This window comes from Bos javanicus, chromosome 15 (genome assembly GCF_032452875.1).
Source record: "Bos javanicus breed banteng chromosome 15, ARS-OSU_banteng_1.0, whole genome shotgun sequence".
NCBI classification, from domain to species: domain Eukaryota; kingdom Metazoa; phylum Chordata; class Mammalia; order Artiodactyla; family Bovidae; genus Bos; species Bos javanicus.
The window spans coordinates 47,247,659-47,265,535 of NC_083882.1; the positions used below are offsets into that span (position 1 = coordinate 47,247,659).

The following is a 17,877-nucleotide window of genomic DNA, read 5'->3' on the forward strand; positions in this document are numbered from 1 at the left end:
ATCAGATTGATTATATTCTTTGCAGCCAAAGATGGAGAAGCTCTATACAGTTAGCAAAAACAAGACCAGGAGCTGACTGTGGCTCAGATCATGAACTCCTTATTGCCAAATTCAGACTTAAATTGAAGAAAGTAGGGAAAACCACTAGACCATTCAGGTATGACCTAAATCAAATCACTTATGATTATACAGTAGAAGTAAGAAATGGAGTTAACGGCCTAGATCTGATAGATCGAGTGCCTGATGAACTATGGACGAGGTTTGTGACATCGTACAGGAGACAGGGATCAAGACCATCCCCATGGAAAAGACATGCAAAAAAGCAAAATGGCTGTCTGGGGAGGCCTTACAAATAGCTGTGAAAAGAAGAGAAGCGAAAAGCAAAGGAGAAAAGGAAAGATATAAGCATCTGAATGCAGAGTTCCAAAGAATAGCAAGAAGAGATAAGAAAGCCTTCCTCAGTGATCAATGCAAAGAAATAGAGGAAAACAACAGAATGGGAAAGACTAGAGATCTCTTCAAGAAAATTAGAAATCCCTAGGGAATATTTCATGCAAAGATGGGCTCGATAAAGGACAGAAATAATTAACTGTTAGCATAAATTAATTACTGGTACTGTTAATATCATTGTACAACTCTCTTTATGGACTTAGTAACTGTATATATATGATTTTTTCAGTTATAAAAGTATAAACATATTTAAATATAAATATCAGGTTTTCCTGATGGTTCAGACAGTAAAAAATCTTCCTGCAATGCAGGAGACTCAGATTTGATCCTTGAGTCATGAAGATATCCTGGAGAAAGGAATGGCTATGCACTCCAGTATTCTTGCCTGGAGAATTCCATGGACAGAGGAGCTAATTTGACTAGGAATTACCAAATTTCTCTCCAAAATATTTACAAAATGCCAGAAGAAATTCCTGACATTTTTTTGTTTTTCACATTCTTTACACCATTTGATACTTTTTTTGAAAACTCAATGGATGCAAAATAGTATCTCATTATTTTAAATTTATTTTCTTCTGATAATTGAGCTTTTTTTATGTATTTTTATCCATTTGTGGGTTTTATAGTATGAATTACATATTCACATCCTGTGCCTTCTTTTTCTATTAATTGCTGTTTTCCTTGCATATTAAAAATTTTTTCCTGTGTAATTATATATTAAAGCCCCTGTTGACTAGATGTTGTTAATATCCTCTGTGGTCTGTCCTATGGCTGTCAATTTTAGTGCATGCTGTCCATTACTTAATGAAAATCTTTAATTTGATCAAGTCAAGCTACTACTACTACAAAGTCACTTCAGTTATGTTGGACTCTGTGCGACCCCATAGACAGCAGCCCACCAGGCTCCCCCATCCCTGGGATTCTCCAGGCAAGAACACTGGAGTGGGTTGCCATTTCCTTCTCCAATGCATGAAAGTGAAAAGTGAAAGTGAAGTCACTCAGTCGTGTCCTACTCTTAGCGACCCCATGGACTGCACCCTACCAGGCTCCTTCATCCATGGGATTTTCCAGGCAAGAGTACTGGAATGGTTGCCATTGCCTTCTCCCAAGTCAAGCTATTTTTCTATTAATAAATTTTCTTTGATGATTGTATTTCCAGAACATTCCACAAAATCACAAGGTTTTGTTTAATTTTTTGGTTTGTCTTAATTTTTAATTTAAACATAGTGTCTTATGTTTCTTAGTGATATATTGACATCTACTTGTGGTTTATATTGTCAAGAGTTAGAAGTAGTAGTTAGTATGTACTGCTATAGTCATATGAGGTGTGAAAATACAAATAATACTGCTTGTTATTTTTATAACTGTTTTCTACTGTGAGCCACTGAGCACCCTCATCTCAACCATGGTCCCTTTTTTGGTATCTAGACCTCCCCATGACCCCTCAAGTAGTAGGTTAATGCCTGAAGAGCAGGGTCTACCAGTGCCTACCTTTAGAGCAAGGCCTGAGTATCTTCTGCTTTGTTGGTGGAAGTGCTTTACTAGTTACTAAGTGTTTTTGAATACCACTCCTGTTTATAGTGTTAAATATGACTCTACCTTTATTATTCTCCACATAGGGACAATTGATCCTGTTTCCACTGATTTAAGTTCAGTTCAGTTGCTCAGTCGTGTCCGACTCTGTGGCCCCATGAACTGCAGCATGCCAGGCCTCACTGTCTATCACCAACTGCCAGAGTCTACCCAATCTCATGTCCAGTGAGTCGGTGATGCCATCCAACCATCTCATCCTCTGTCGTCCCCTTCTCCTCAGCTTATTACATACCAGGTTCTAATACACACAGGTCTCTGTTTATGTTCTGTCACTGGTGTATCTGATTTTACTTAAAAGCAATGACACAATATTTTTATTACTAATGCTTTGTAAGTCATACTATTATATAGCAAAGTGAGTTTCTATTAGAATTCTACCCAAAAAATTTGAGGGATTTTTAGGTTTTTATTCTCTACACATCTTTTCTAATCAGCATCACTTCTGCTACTTTCTGTTGATTATGAGTGAATCACTAAAGCCAACCCGATTCACAAGGAAGGACAGTAAACAACTTCATGGAGAAGTATAAAACAATTTGTGGTCATCTTTAAAACTTTCACAGGTAATGTTAATTTTTCTGCTTTGTGATTTTCTTTCTTTATTACTAAAATTGCTGCTTTGATTTACTTATGTTTCTCTGTCCTTTTATTTTTAATGTCAACTCTCCCAAATGCCAACAAATATCAGAATCTCTGAGCTTGTTTAGGAATCTACCTAATCACATGTAGCCTTAAGAGTTTATTCTTAAAAAAAAAAAAAAGTTTATTCTTTTCCTCCCATATCACCATTAGGGTTCACAGGGTCTCATAGCATATAGTTAAAATATGGCCTATTGTGGTGACTTGACAAACAAGGGATGAAGTCACAGTGGCCACGTTGCCGTGGGGGCATCCTGTTTTTCCCTAAGGTGATATCCTATTTTTCCCTGCTGGTGTCAGTTTTTCAAGACTACTTGACCACCCAACCCATGAGACCCCTTCAACTACGTGACCACAAGACCCCAGCAGCGGACCAAAGGTAAACTGAGGCCCCCTCCCTCCGGGGCATAATTTCCCATTGATAGGGTATAAGAAGGGTTGGCTGTAAAAAGAGAGCACTAGTTTTACTCTAAAGCCAGTCACTTTCTTTCTTTCTTTCTATAATAAATCTTTCTCTGCTTGAGTGTCTGGCTTGCTCTCTTTTTCTCCATGCTTGCCTTACAATCACCGTAGTATATCTAGGAGCTTTCTTTTTTAGGATCAAATTTGTCTCTCTACAACACCTTTCAGTCTTACATTTTAAAAATATATGAGCAATTCTTCATTTCTATTCAGGTGCTTCCCTTCCATTCATTTATTTCCTTATGTAATTTTTTATTAGACCAAATTTACATTTTGGCCGCATTGTGCCTCTTTTGATCATTCCCTCTTCCTTCTTTCTGCATCTTCTGACCATTATATACTACAACTGGGAAGTTTTTTTTGGTTACAGACAGTTCATTAATTCAGCTGTCAGCTCTTCAACTCATCCACTGGATGCCTCATATCAACTATTTTGTTCCTGAATTTATATTTCCAATGTCTTTCATTAAGTCTCTGAGGGCGTCAATGCTTTTACTTACCAAATAAATGCTTATTTTGTACTTACGTGCTAAATATAGCCAACTTGTTTGCAATAGTTATTTTCTCTAATTAGTCATTAATTCTGATGCTGACAATGTGTGTTGTTTAGTTCATTGCCTTTATTTCATAGTGCTTGTTATTTTCTTTTCTTTTTAAATCTTGTTCTCATATTTCCTTAAGATATGAATACTCTGTTTAGTAAAGTGCACCTAGGGGTAGAGGGAGTCAGGGATAAAAGAGCAAGTTCCAGGCTGTGAGTCCTCCAGATGAGCTTTGTGATTGTCAGAGAAATGCTTCCTTGCCTCCTGAGCATTAATATTTCTTGTTTTCTACAACTGAGGCAAACAGGCCTCTTAGTTAATCACCAACTATATCTGCCCCAGCACTGCTCTTTTCAGTGTCTGCTATTAAGTAAGATTATACAGACCTCTGTTGGAACTACATGCTCTGTGCTTACATATAGCACAGCCATGACAAACACTCCACAGCTTTCTTCCCTTTAAACAACTTCAGAAATGGCACCACAATCTCATGTGAACGCATGGGCAAAGTGAAGATTGCCATAAAGTTTATCTCTTTCACCTGGTTTCCTCTAAGGCTGATCCTCTCCTGTTCCAAGGGGTAGGGATGAAGATGACTCCAAAATGTTCATAGGTTTTGCATTGTATTCTGTGATTCAAAAACTTATCTGATATCATTAGTATATTAAGGATCTGGGGTAAAAGGTAGGTTGCATTTTGTTAGATGTTTTTCTGTATGTACTGAGCTGATTATAGGGGCTTTTGTTTGTTAATATAGTGAAATACATTAATTGATGTTTGAATGTTAAATCAACTCTGTATTCCTGGAATTATCCAAACTGGATCTTATCTAATTCCATTTGCTCAGTTGTGTCTGCCTCTTTGCGACCCCATGAATTGCAGGACGCCAGGCCTCCCTGTCCATCACCAACTCCCAGAGTGCCCCCAAACCCATGTCCATTGAGTAGGTGATGCCATCCAACTGTTTCATCCTCTGTCTTCCCCTTCTACTCCTGCCTTCAATCTTTTCCAGCATCAAGGTTTTTTCAAAAGAGTCAGTTCTTCGCATGAGGTGGCCAAAGTATTGGAGTTTCAGCTTTAGCATCAGTCCTTCCAATGAACACCCAGGACTGATCTCCTTTAGGATGGACTGGTTGGATCTCCTTGCAGTCCAAGGGACTCTCAAGAGTCTTCTTCAACATCACAATTTAAAAGCATCAATTCTTCAGCACTCAGCTTTCTTCACAGTCCAACTCTCACATCCATACATGACCACTGGAAAAACCATAGCCTTGACTAGATTGACCTTTGTTGACAAAGTAATGTCTCTGCTTTTTAATATGCTGTCTAGGTTAGTCATAACTTTCCTTCCAAGGAGTAAGTGTCTTTTAATTTCATGGCTGCAGTCACCATCTGCAGTGATTTTGGAGCACAGAAAAATAAAAGTCAGCCACTGTTTCCACTGTTTCCCCATCTACTTGCCATGAAATGATGGGACTGGATGCCACGATCTTAGTTTTCTGAATGTTGCTTTAAGCCAACTTTTTCACTCTCCTCTTTCACTTTCATCAAGAGGCTCTTTAGTTCTTCTTCACTTTCTGCCATAAGGGTGGTGTCATCTGCATATCTGAGGTTATTGATATTTCTCCTGGCAATTTTGATTCTAGCCTGTGCTACCTATGGCCCAGCGTTTCTTATGATGTTCTCTGCATATAAGTTAAATAAACAGGGTGACAATATACAGCCTTGACATACTCTTTTTCCTATTTGGAACCAGTCTGTTGTTCCATGTCCAGTTCTAACTGTTGCTTCCTGACCTGCATACAGATTTCTCAAGAGGCAGGTCAGGTGGTTTGGCATTTCCATCTCTTGAAGAATTTTTCACAGTTTATTGTGATCCACACAGTCAAAGGCTTTGGCATAGTCAATAAAGCAGAAATAGATGTTTTTTCTGGAACTCTCTCGCTTTTTCAATGATCCAGTGAATGTTGGCAACTTGATCTCTGGTTCCTCTGCCTTTTCTAAAACCAGCTTGAACATCTGGAAGTTCATGGTTCACGTATTGCTGAAGCCTGTCTTGGAGAATTTTAAGCATCACTTTACCAGCGTGTGAAATGAGTGCAATTGTGTGGTAGTTTGAGCATTCTTTGGTATTCCCTTTCTTTAGGATTGAAATGAAAACTGACCTTTTCCAGTCCTGTGGCCACTGTTGAGTTTTAGAAATTTGCTGGCATATTGAGTACAGCACTTTTATAGCATCATCTTTCAGGATTTGAAATAGCTCAACTGGAATTTCATCACCTCCACTAGCCTTGTTCATAGTGATGCTTCCTAAGGCTCGCTTGACTTCACATTCCAGGATGTCTGGCTCTAGGTGAGTGATCACACCATCGTGATTATCTGGGTCATGAAGATCTTTTTTGTACAGTTTTTCTGTGTATTCTTGCCACCTCTTCTTAATATCTTCTGCTTCGGTTAGGTCCCTACCATTTCTGTCCTTTACTGAGCCCATCTTTGCATGAAAGCTCAACATTCAGAAAACTAAGATCATGGCATCTGGTCCCATAACTTCATGGCAGATAGATGGGGAAACAGTGGAAACAGTGTCAGACTTTATTTTTGGGGCTCCAAAATCACTGCAGATGGTGACTGCAGTCATGAAATTAAAAGATGCTTGCTCCTTGGAAGGAAAGTTATGACCAACCTAGATAGCATATTAAAAAGCAGAGATATTACATTGCCAACAAAGGTCCGTCTAGTCAAGGCTATGGTTTTTCCAGTGGTCATGTATGGATGTGAGAGTTGGACTGTGAAGAAAGCTGAGCGCCGAAGAATTGATGCTTTTGAACTGTGGTGTTGGAGAAGACTCTTGAGAGTCCCTTGGACTGCAAGGAGATCCAACCAGTCCATCCTAAAGATCAGTCCTGGGTGTTCATTGGAAGGACTGATGCTAAAGCTGAAACTCCAATACTTTGGCCACCTCATGCGAAGAGTTGACTCACTGGATAAGACCCTGATGCTAGGAGGGATTGGGGGCAGGAGGAGAAGGGGACGACAGAGGATGAGATGGCTGGATGCCATCACTGACTCAATGGATGTGAGTCTGAGTGAACTCTGGGAGTTGGTGATGGACAGGAAGGCCTGGTGTGCTGTGATTCATGGGGTCGCAAAGAGTCTGACACGACTGCGTGACTGAACTGAACTGAACTTACATGAAATGTCCACTTGGTAGTTGGATGTATCTAAACTTTGAATATTGTTCCATTTTATTTTCTAAAATTTTGTTTAATGTTTTGGATCTATGTCTTGAAGGATATCTATTAATTTTTTATATAATGTGTTTGATTTTGGCATAAAAATAAATGTGTTCTCACAGTATATGTTGAATAGTATCTCCTCTCCTTCATTTTTTCTGGAAGTCTGTGTAGAATTGGTTTATTTCTTCTAAACACAAAACACATACTGCATGAGTCCTTTCATATGAAATTCTACAATATGAGAAGCTAATGCATACTTTAAAGCAACCAATGCTTGCTTAAGGCAAGGGGTAGAGTAAGATATCAACTGCAAATGGGTATGAGGCAACATTTTTCAGTAATGAAAATAGACTTTTTCTTGATTTTTATGCTTGTTAAGATGATACACATTTTGTAAAACTCATTGTATGGAAAGTACCTTATTGCATATAAATAATGCTTTAATAAACTTGATAAAAATGCATGTTTTTATGAGTAAAGTTAATGTACTGGGAATTTAAAAAGGCACACAAATGAAGAAAGCCAATTTGCAAGTTAAACATTAAAATATTATTACACACATCACCGTTATTTTTTTTTTAACTGGGCATTTTAATACCCAAAACAGAAATAGATGATTAGAAGTCTTAGAATGAAAAATTTTCTTTGCATCCCATATACTAGTATTCTGTCATTCTCAGCTTTGTCACCCAGACTTGCGAAAACTTTGTCACAGAGATCCAGCAATTCAGTGCCAGGCATTTAAAGAATTTGTGTAAGTAACCTGAGTAAGGGGCTTCCCTGCTGGCTCAGATAATAAAGAATCTGTCTGCAGTGTGGGAGACCTGGGTTCAACCCCTGGGTCAGGAAGATTCCTTGGAGAAAGGCATGGCCACCCTACTCTAATATTCTTGCCTGGAGAATTCTATGGACAGAGAAGCCTGGCGGGCTGTAGTCCATGGGTTCACAAAAGAGTTGGACACTACTAAGCGACTAACATTTTCACTTCCAACTTGAGGTGAGGCTGCACATCAGAAAAGAGGCATGGCAGGGACTAGCTTTGGCTCAAGTGGAAGACACTGCTGTTTGATGAAATTATTGCCTGTTAGCAATTTCTGTTCCCAATTTAGGCCTTTCACATTTTACCTCTTATAACCTCCTGATCATTTTTTGGATTCCCTGCTTTATCTCCTTGGTTCTCACACCATAAACAATGGGGTTCAGAGCTGGGGGGATGAGGTGGTGCAGAATGTTGAGCAGGATGGGGACGTCTGGGGGAATCCTCTTCCTGGCCAGGTTAGTGATGACCAGGACCAGCAGATCTGTGCTGAAGAAGAGGATGAGGATGAAGTGGGAACCACAGGTGCTCAGGGCCTTGGCAGCAGCTCCCTCAACCTTGATCCTTAGAACAGCTTTCAGGATAAAAGAGTAGGAGATAATGATAAGAATGAGGTCAGAGCCCAGTAGGGTCCAGCCTGCCACAAACTGGTAGAGCCGATTGAAGGTGATGTCATCACAGGAGAGTTTGGACACAGACAGATTAGTGCAGATGCAGTTCTTGATGATGTTCTCTGCACAATATCTGAGTCTGGCAGAAAGGATTGGAACTGGGAGTGAAGCAAGGGCATTCCGGGCCACTACAAAGATGGTGGCTCTGGCCACAAATTGGTTAGTGATGATAGACGGGTAGTGCAGAGGCTTGCAGATGGCCACATAGCGGTCATAGGCCATGACCATGAATGTGCAGGACTCCATGGTCAAGAAACTGTTCATGATGAACATCTGAAGAAAGCAGGGAAAAAACCCAATAGACCTGAGGTCAAACCAGAAGATGGCTAGAACCTTGGGGATGACAGTGAGACAGAGCACCATGTCCAGCAGGGAGAGGAGGCTGAGCAGGTAGTACATGGGCTCATGCAGAGAGGCCTCCAGCCAGATGGTGATGAGGAGGATGGCGTTGGCCCCCAGAGCCAGGAGCAAAAGGAGACTGAGGGGCAGGGACAGCCAGTGCTGCCAGCTCTGGTAGTTAGGGAAGCAGATGAGGATGAATTCGGAGACTGGGGGAGCGGAGTAGTTGCTGTGTGATGCCATGCAGCATATCCTGATCACACTGGAAATCCAGAGTCCTTAAAATGTAGAACAGATTGTAGCACCATGGGAAGTGTATGTTATAATTGTAGTAAAACTTGGGTTTTCACTAGAGCTCTGAAACTGCCTCATTGATGATTTCAAGTCATCATCACTGTTAATCACTGCTGACATTTAACTAAAAACTTGCCATGCATGTGGTATCATGCCAAATACTTTATATTCATTATATCACTTCCTCTTTTAAAAACACGTAAAAGTAACTAATATTGTTATTTTCATAGATAATGAAGGGAACAAGGAAAGGGAGGCTGAGCACTTTGATCAAAATTGGAAAGCTAGAACATGAGCCACATTCCCTGGTGGCTCAGATGGTAAAGAATCTGCCTGTAATTCAGGAGACTTGGGGTCAATCCCTGAAGAAAAAAGAATGGCAACCCACTCCAGCATTCTTGCCTGGAGAACTCCATGAGCAGAGGAGCCTGGTGGGCTATAGTTCATGGTGTCACAGAGTCGGACATGACTGAGTGACTAACACACACACACACACACACATACACAAGCACACACACACACACACACACACACACGTGGCAAAGCCAAACTGAAAACCAGGGAATGTGATTCTAGAGCCTGTGCTTTCAGTCCCTGTACAAGATTTAGCCTCATTCAGCACAATTTCTTAATTCAGCTTTTCCTTCCCTCAGAGTTTACAAGGAAGAGAGCTCTGTTCAGCTGATTCTAAAGGAGCCGAGCCCTCTACTCCATACAATTGGACAGGGACTGACTTCAGGATTTTTTATTTTCAGTATTCAGGAAATATTGGATTAGAGGTGGAGCAGCCGTTTGCACCATCCAAGGACAACAATTTAGTCCAGCTCCAAAGGGGATTTCACTTCAAGGCATAATGTTTATCATTCTCTTACTGGATTAACTGCTATTGCTTCTCTTTGTGAAATTTCAAGAGTGCTTTATTAGATTTGAGTCGTTTAGAAAAGACTGTGAATTTCCTATTCTCGTGATAGAGACAGTATCGCAAGGTACACCAGGAGGTTACCAAAGGTGAAATAGAAGTTTTCAATAGTGAGTGAGTAAGTTTTCAGCATATAAACTCAAATAGGGCTTGCTTACCTGGTAAGCAAAATTATCCATGAATCCTTGTGACCAGGATCCAGTTATTTCAGCATATGGAATCTGTGTTCTGAAAATTTACCTGCTGTGATTCTAGTTGGGATTTTTTTTTTTTTCTTGGTGTTGGGTTCTGGCTTAACTCCCTCACTGCTACACAAAGAGCAGACTGACCCACACTAAGAAGAATGACAGCAATGACTACAGCAACTGAAGACCGGGAAAGAGCCAGGGAGTTGTGGAGGGATGAGAGAAGCAGCCCAGGAGACATATAATCAGTAGATTTGGGGCTACTGATTCTGCTCATGTATCCCACCTGACCAGCCTCCTCCAGGAGAGTAAAGTGTGTATGAGAAGGTATCAGATGCTGGCTGCCAGGGAAGGAAATGAAGGGTTTTTCTTGATCCAAAGACTTTCACTTGGAATATCCTAGACTTTCCAAATACAGATTATGCAATAAACACACACAACTTTCTACTCAGTGTAGGACTTTAGGAAACCAAAGATTCAGGGGCTCAAGGGTCAAATCTGAGGTAGGGACAGCTATGTATTAGCTCAGTTCTGTATTTCCATTTGCGATTAGAGAAATTATTCTCAGTATGAATCAGAGAAATAAGGAGGATAGAAAACACACCAATCTCTTCTAAAAACCCTTCTCCTTCTCATTAATCAAGTTCTAGATCCTCAGAGTGACTCAAACTATTTGAAAAGTCAAGAAAATGATCAGTGCCTTTTCAGACCTGATCTTGTTTGGCATACAGATGTATAACGTGGATTAAGTAAAAATGATTATTTTCAGGGAGATTAACTAATAGAGAAAACTTGACTTATAAACATATATAACACACGTTATAATTGTGGTTATAGTAAAAATGATCTTTCAAGCAGTGTGAAAGAGACAAAAGTACAGGTGAATGAAGCAATGTTCTGTAGTTGAAAATTTGAGTTCCAACTCTGGCTCATACTCATTATATGACCCTGAAGGCTATTTAAACTCTTTGGTACCTAATTTTCTCATATGTGAAACAGGTAAATGATACTTAGCTTTGCTGTTGTTGTGGGGACAGAAAGGATTATTTCCAGAGATCCTATTAGCCCAGGGACATAAGAAGCTTAAAGCATCTGAAGAGGACACATAAAGTGGTTATATTCATCTGGGGAGAGGGGAGGGTTACTTTTGTAGGCAATGGCCTACAAGAGAAGAAAGGTCTGCCTAGGTGGATATTCAGTAATGATTAACGATGAGGTATTAGGGACCGGTAGATCCTAAGGTCTTTAGGGGGAGGAAGTAGGTGAGCAGAGTATCAGGAGACAAGGTTTAAATGTGTGTAGGAGCATATGCAGCCATTAACAGCCCACTTGGCAGTAGGCATTTTCAGGTACACCCTAAGGAATCAACAGAGAGTTTGCTGTTGCTACATCTGCTGTGCTACAGATGGGACAAAGGAGAATCACATACTAGCCTTTTAGAGGATCCTGAAGAGTCCAAAGGAAAAGTGATCAGCATCTGAACACAGGCAGGGGGCTGGAGAAGGAAGGGTATATTACTATTTGAGGGGTGAGAAGGACACCTAGATTTAGTGTAAGGAAGGATGAAGACACAGAGAAACGAATCAAGAACATCATCAAAAGTCTTTTAACAGACACAGGGAAGAAATGTCCTTTTCAGACCTCATATAACACTGATATAGTATTGCAATATACTTTTAGTCCCATCTTAGAATCCTTTTAAATTCCTCAATAGCTGGGAACATTTTTTCTGTATATACATATATTCTCCTCAATGAAACTCAAGCCTCTTAATATGAGAAATGAGGGCTTGTTGGCCATGTGGGGCATTGCTTTGATCTTAATACTCCAATTTCATTAATTACTCCACTAATTCCATTAGTTATGCTCACAGACTGATATTTACAAAGGAGTGGTCATAGTGGTTCCTTATTCCAAGTACTAAAGAACAAGACATGATCCCTGACCATGAAATGTTGAGAGTCTGGAAAGAACAGACTAGTCTTAAATAACCCAAATGATAACAGAAGGTCTGAACCTAGCTATGATTGCCTAGAAACAGAGTGATCACCTTGGCTCACAGATTGGTTTAGAAAAGAGAAGAAAGGCAGGTGCTGATCCAGCCAGGCACACCACCTTGGTCTTCTAGCCGTGATATGGATGGGGGCTTTGAGTCTACAGTTGTTTGGGGTCAACAACAACTTTGTATGGCCACGGGATCTAAGTGTGTTGGCAGAATCGACATCTATATCAGGCCCTATTGAGAGTTTTCATCTCCTTTTCATTCCAGGCTCCTGGACTCACCTTTCTTCATTGTCTCCTTCCTTACAATTTTCCTGGCCTCAACTTGGGACTTACCAGCTTCCGAAGTTTGCACTGCCTCTATTTCTGGTTGTTGGAAAAAGGACCCGAACTGGCCTCTTCAAAGGCTCTAGAGGCTGATTTTATGGGCTTTGGCTCCTCTGTGCCCCTTCCATCCCCATTACTTTCAATGGTTGGTGCACTTGTTAGACACCTGGACCCTGAGGCCCTATGGTCTATTTCCCAGGAGAGTATATTGTCAAAGACTTAATTCAGCACTGTGAACAGAGTGAGAGAGATCAAAGGCTCTTGGGGAGTCTGAATAAAGGAAAAACACCCCGAGAAAAGAACGGTAAGAAAACTGAGTGATGAGAATCTTCTTGGGAAAAATTTCTATGGTTGCACCAGTAGGGAAGGAACTGAATAAATTACCCTCAGAGGAAGATGACAAAGTGACATCCCTAGTAATCAAAGGAGCAGGGGCCTCCAAACAGCTTGGACTGTGGGCAACTGTGGGGGCCAGGAAGTCAGAAATGTTCTTTACAGGAAGGAAGGACTCATTTCCTCTTATAATGGTGTGAAATAACCTTCAGTGTGCAACACGAGAAAGTGACACTAAGTAGCAAATGTCTGCCCTCTAAAATTTTGTTAGCTTTATGCATGTAATTATTCTCTCTCATTCTGGATTTAGCTGGACAGATAATTAAGCTGGTTACCTGTAATTTATCTACCTGAGTTCAAAACACATACTAGATTATCCAAAGTAATTGACTGATCTTGAAAGTATGTTTTAATGGTGACCCACTTTGGAGGAAGAGAGTATGAAAAAACCAAGATAGTCTTGGGGTCACAGTCAAGAGCAGAATAATTTACCTGAGATTCTTATGAAACAAAGGAGGAGAGAATAAAGGAGAAAATGGGTGAAATAGAGAGGAAAAGAGCTATGGAAAATAACAAAAGAAGAGAAGAAAAAGACAGGGAGGGGAAGGAAGACAGTTTATAAGAAAGAAAAAAGCACAAAGATAGTGAATTAATGTTTTTATATGCATATATAATTGAATGAAAAAAGTCAGTAAAATAATTACTCTTTTCAGTGTTTTAGACAATGAAACAGAAATGTGGGGAGTTTAAATTAATTGCTTATTTTGTGTAGCTGGCAATAGCCTAGCCTATCCAGAATATTAAACCTGGCTTCCATACTTAAAATCCAGGGTTTTTTTACACTTAAAGTGAATGTCAGGAAGTTCTTTCTCAAGAGTATGTGGCATACTGACCAATCTGTCACTCAGTAGAGTGTAGGAAGAATCAGCCATGGTGATCATTAAAACATGTGTATTATTTGGTGAACTAAGCAGTCCTTTTCTCTAAGAAAAGAAAATTGGTGCAAAAGGAATATGAAGTGATGACACTAAGCAAGGCAGTATTATCCCACAACAGGAAAAAAAAACCTCAGAAATATCTTCTCACTGATATTAGTTGCCTGGATAAATGTACAGAACTCCTCAGACATCTCTTAAGTCAGCAGAGTACCTAAAGTCAGACAGCCTGCTCTCACCTCAGCTGTGAGGAAACAAGATACTGAGACCCATAAATACCACCACCTCCTCCCCTTTTGGCTCAATCTACAGATAAATCAATATTTACTTTTACAGGAGTTAGCTTAGGTCTTGGGAAACTCTCAGCTTAATTCTCAAATAGGACACAGTTCTTAATTCTGTTATAAACATCCAAGCAAATGCAAATTCAGTTATTTTGTTGAGGAAATCCATCAAGTTCTGTCTTCCTTAGATATTAACTCCTCTAGTGCCCCTTCCCAATTATATCCAACAGCAGTGTCTTCTGACAGACAACAAACTGTGGAAACCCAAAGAGAATCCTCATTTGCTTGAATTAAATGTTGAACTCCTGATGTCACCCTGGCAAAATGGCAAAGCAGCTCTCCGGAGAATATTTAGATGGTCCTGGGCTGGGGGCTGGGTCTGGGGAGGAATTCAAATCCCTGTACCCGGTCTGTTGAACTTCTGTCTCTGACATGCAGTTTGCCCATACTCCACCCAGTGCCTTCTCTTCCTTCCTACCACAGGTGAGGGGGATGATGGGAAACATGGAAGGGATCTAAATGTGTCCCTCTGCTTCTCTCTCTTCTGTCAAACAAACATGGGGAGTTATTTAATGAAGCATCTGGAAAAAGTAAACAAGAAGTAGATCAGGCTGTAGGACAGACAGTGTCTCAGTGAGACCAGAAGAGCCATAGACATATTTGGAGGTTCCTACCACTTCTCACCATTTTCATGCCATGGTTGGATTTTAGCTTGGCAATCGGTGTATATAAATGACAGAGACAAGGCTAACTTTCCCAAGCAGAGTTCTTTTTCCTCCTAAATACAAGTCAATTTACATTTTCCAGGCATGCTTGCAGTTGCATGTGTGCTCAGTGCATCTGACTCTTTGCAACCCTTTGGACTATAGCCCACTAAGCTCCTCTGTTCATGGGATAGTCCAGGCAAGAATACTGGCATGTATTGCCATGCCCTCCTCCAGGGGATCTCCCTGACCCAGGGATCGAACCCTTGGGTCCTGTCCCCTGCATTATAGGCAGATTCTTTACCCACTGAGCAAGCAGGGAAGCTCATACTTGCAGTTGTGTGGGGCTTTATGACTAAGTCTGGTCAAAGGAATGGCATGCATCTCTTCCAGTAATGGCTTTTACAACCTCCTCGATGTCCTCTGCATTCCGTCTCTTCCTTCTCCTCTGGCTCATTGCAGATAATTCGCTGGAAGACACAAACCCATAGAAAATAATGGAACCACACAGTGAACAAGGCCAGGACCCTGAATGATTGGAAGGAAGAGAGCTTTCACCTTTCACATACACTGAATTTGATGTCATTAAAAAGTATAAAATTGCATTGTGCTAATTAACTGGTAAATTGGAATTGTTTGTTTTGACAGCTGTCAAGTTATGTTGCAGTGGTAAAGAATCTGCTGGTCAGTACAGGAGGTGCAAAAGACGTGGATTTGATCCCTGGGTTGGGAAGATATCCTGGAGAAGGAACTGGCAACCCACTCCAGTATTCTTGCCTGGAAAATCCCATAGACAGAGAGGCCTGTTGGGCTACAGTCTATGGGGTCCAAAGAACATGCCTGAGTGACATGCCTGACTGAACACACACACACACACACACACACACACACACACACACACACACACAAGTTGGTAATTCTAGGGGAAAGGTTTAAAGAACTCAAAATAATAGTGTGTGTTTGCAGTTGTTGATTTAATTTGATAAGTTGTTATGAGTAAAATGAGCTTAACAGAAAGTTACCTGATTTCCAAGAAGAAATTAATCACAATAGATAAAGTTTGTAAATATAAAGTCTTGAAGAATGTTCCTAGTACTTGGGAAGTCAAAGGTTAAGAGAAAGATTTAGAATGTCTTTGAGTAGCAAAGACTCATAGAAAATGACCCTGAGAAAAGACTAGATTATGTGAATCGCTGTCCTCTCATCTGATAGCCTTAGATAGACAACATTATGTAGAAAAGCAGTTGCTTGGGGAAAGCAAAAATACATAAAAAAGGAAAGAAAGTTTACCTAAGATAAATCTTGTTAAAAATTTAAGGGGATTCATTGCTAAAGGAACATGATCTAGGCTTTTAAAAAGTTTTTGATTAAAAATTAAAACAATCATTGATTTTAATATTTGACAGACACAAAACAGTCTCCAAATGCAATATCTGCAAAATAAGTCACACATTCCAGTGCCTGCTTCATATAAGGCAGTGGGGAAACATTAAAGAAGACACAACCCCACAGATGCAGAAAAAGGACATGGAAAGCAACGGCCAAGAGAGTTTCTCCCAGAATCATATAAAGTGGGAGGTCAAGAGAACTTACCCAACTGTTAGGAGATAAAAGCATTGCAGTGCCTGCCCCCAAAGTATTTCAGAATTACCACTGACAAGTTCCTGCTAAATGTATTACATGCTTCAGTTCAACTGGGAATCTTTTTGGTTTATGCTCCACTATTAGATGTATGGTAGGAGGAGGGAGATGACTTATCCAAGAGGAACTACATCAGGACTTGATGGAGATGACCACACACCCCTGGAGACCTTGGACTTTCTGAGGATACAGTGCCTAGGTAAGGGTTCTGGTAGTCTCATTTGGGAAGAGGTTATATATGCTTTACATGTGAGGGTCTCTCATATCATTTTTCTTGTTATTCGGTCACTAACTAACTCTTTGCGACTAACTAAGATCTAACTCTTTGCGACCCAATGGATTGCCACACACTAGGCTTTCTTGTCCTCCACCATCTCCCAGAGTCCGCTCAAATCCCTGTCCATTGAATCAGTAATGCCATCCAACCATCTCATGCTCTGCTTCCCCCTTCTCCTCTCACCCTCAAGCTTTCCCAGCCTCACACTCTTTTCCAATGAGTCTGCTCTTCGAAACAGGTGCCCCAAATATTGAAACTTCAGCATCAGTCCTTCCAATGAATATTCAGGGTTGATTTCCTTTAGGATTGACTAGTTTGACCTTATTCTCTTAAGAAATAAATATTTAATCACCAGGCCTCTCCAGCTATATTTATGTAGAGATTCTGGCCAAGGGAATGCAGAAAAAATGGTGTAAATCTCTCTTAAATTGAATCCCTAAAATATCTTACAAAATCCTGCTCACTCTCCCCCTTTATTTGCCTGACATATTCAGAAGCACCAGTGGCAGTCTGTAATGGATTAGAACATGGAGTCAACTAATCAAAGAAGCATGGGTCTCTAAATGCTGACATGAAACAAAGCCCTCACGTATTGGAATGGTATGTGGATGAGAATAAACTTTAATTGTTAAGTGTGTTAAGTTACTGTGATATATTTGATAGAGAAATCAGCTTTACTTACACTGAGCAATTCATTATATGTTGGGTTATACAGTGGTCTGCCTTTGCTATTTATAATATGGACCATGAAAAAGTCTAGAAAACGGCAAAACTATCCAGTTGAAGTCTAACAATGCAACTCACTCTTCAAAAATGTAATAGGAAAAGCAGATTTATGTAGCAGATATGCCTAACTCACTCTTGACTCTGGCCACTATTAATTAAATGATCATTAGGAATTTATCATTTTGGTTAATTGCCTAATTGGCAAGGTTAAAAATGATGATAAGTCATGGGCTGTTTTGAACATAATCTTTCTTAAAGTAGCTTGTTTCTTGGTAACTGTCTGTTCAGTTCAGCTCAGTTCAGTCTCTCAGTTGAGTCCGACTCCTTGCGACCTGATGAATCCCAGCACACCAGGCCTCCCTGTCCATCACCTACTCCCGGAGTTCACTCACATTCATGTCCGTTGAATCAGTTATGCCATCCAGCCATCTCATCCTCTGTCATTCCCTTCTCCTCCTGCCCCCAATCCCTCCCAGCATCAGGGTCTTATCCAATGAGTCAA

At 40.3% G+C, this 17,877-nt stretch overlaps 1 protein-coding gene and 1 long non-coding RNA gene across 2 annotated transcripts; one reads left to right on the plus strand and one right to left on the minus strand.

The window, feature by feature from the left end:
* The first annotated feature begins 2,978 nt into the window (after window positions 1-2,978).
* On the plus strand, window positions 2,979-17,281 carry LOC133261235 (uncharacterized). The gene is made up of 3 exons (XR_009741044.1): window positions 2,979-3,061; window positions 16,460-16,571; window positions 17,144-17,281. It is a non-coding gene; the product is annotated as an uncharacterized LOC133261235 (long non-coding RNA).
* Window positions 8,051-9,041, minus strand: LOC133261234 (olfactory receptor 56A4-like). Its single transcript, XM_061439744.1, has one exon. The coding sequence runs from the start codon at window positions 8,990-8,992 to the stop codon at window positions 8,051-8,053; it is 942 nt and encodes a 313-aa protein (XP_061295728.1). The 5' UTR covers window positions 8,993-9,041.
* Window positions 17,282-17,877: the final 596 nt, after the last annotated feature.

Bases quoted from the DNA above. Each gene is read 5' to 3' on its own strand.
- LOC133261234 (XM_061439744.1), bottom strand. From the start codon at position 8,992: ATGGCATCACACAGCAACTACTCCGCTCCCCCAGTCTCCGAATTCATC.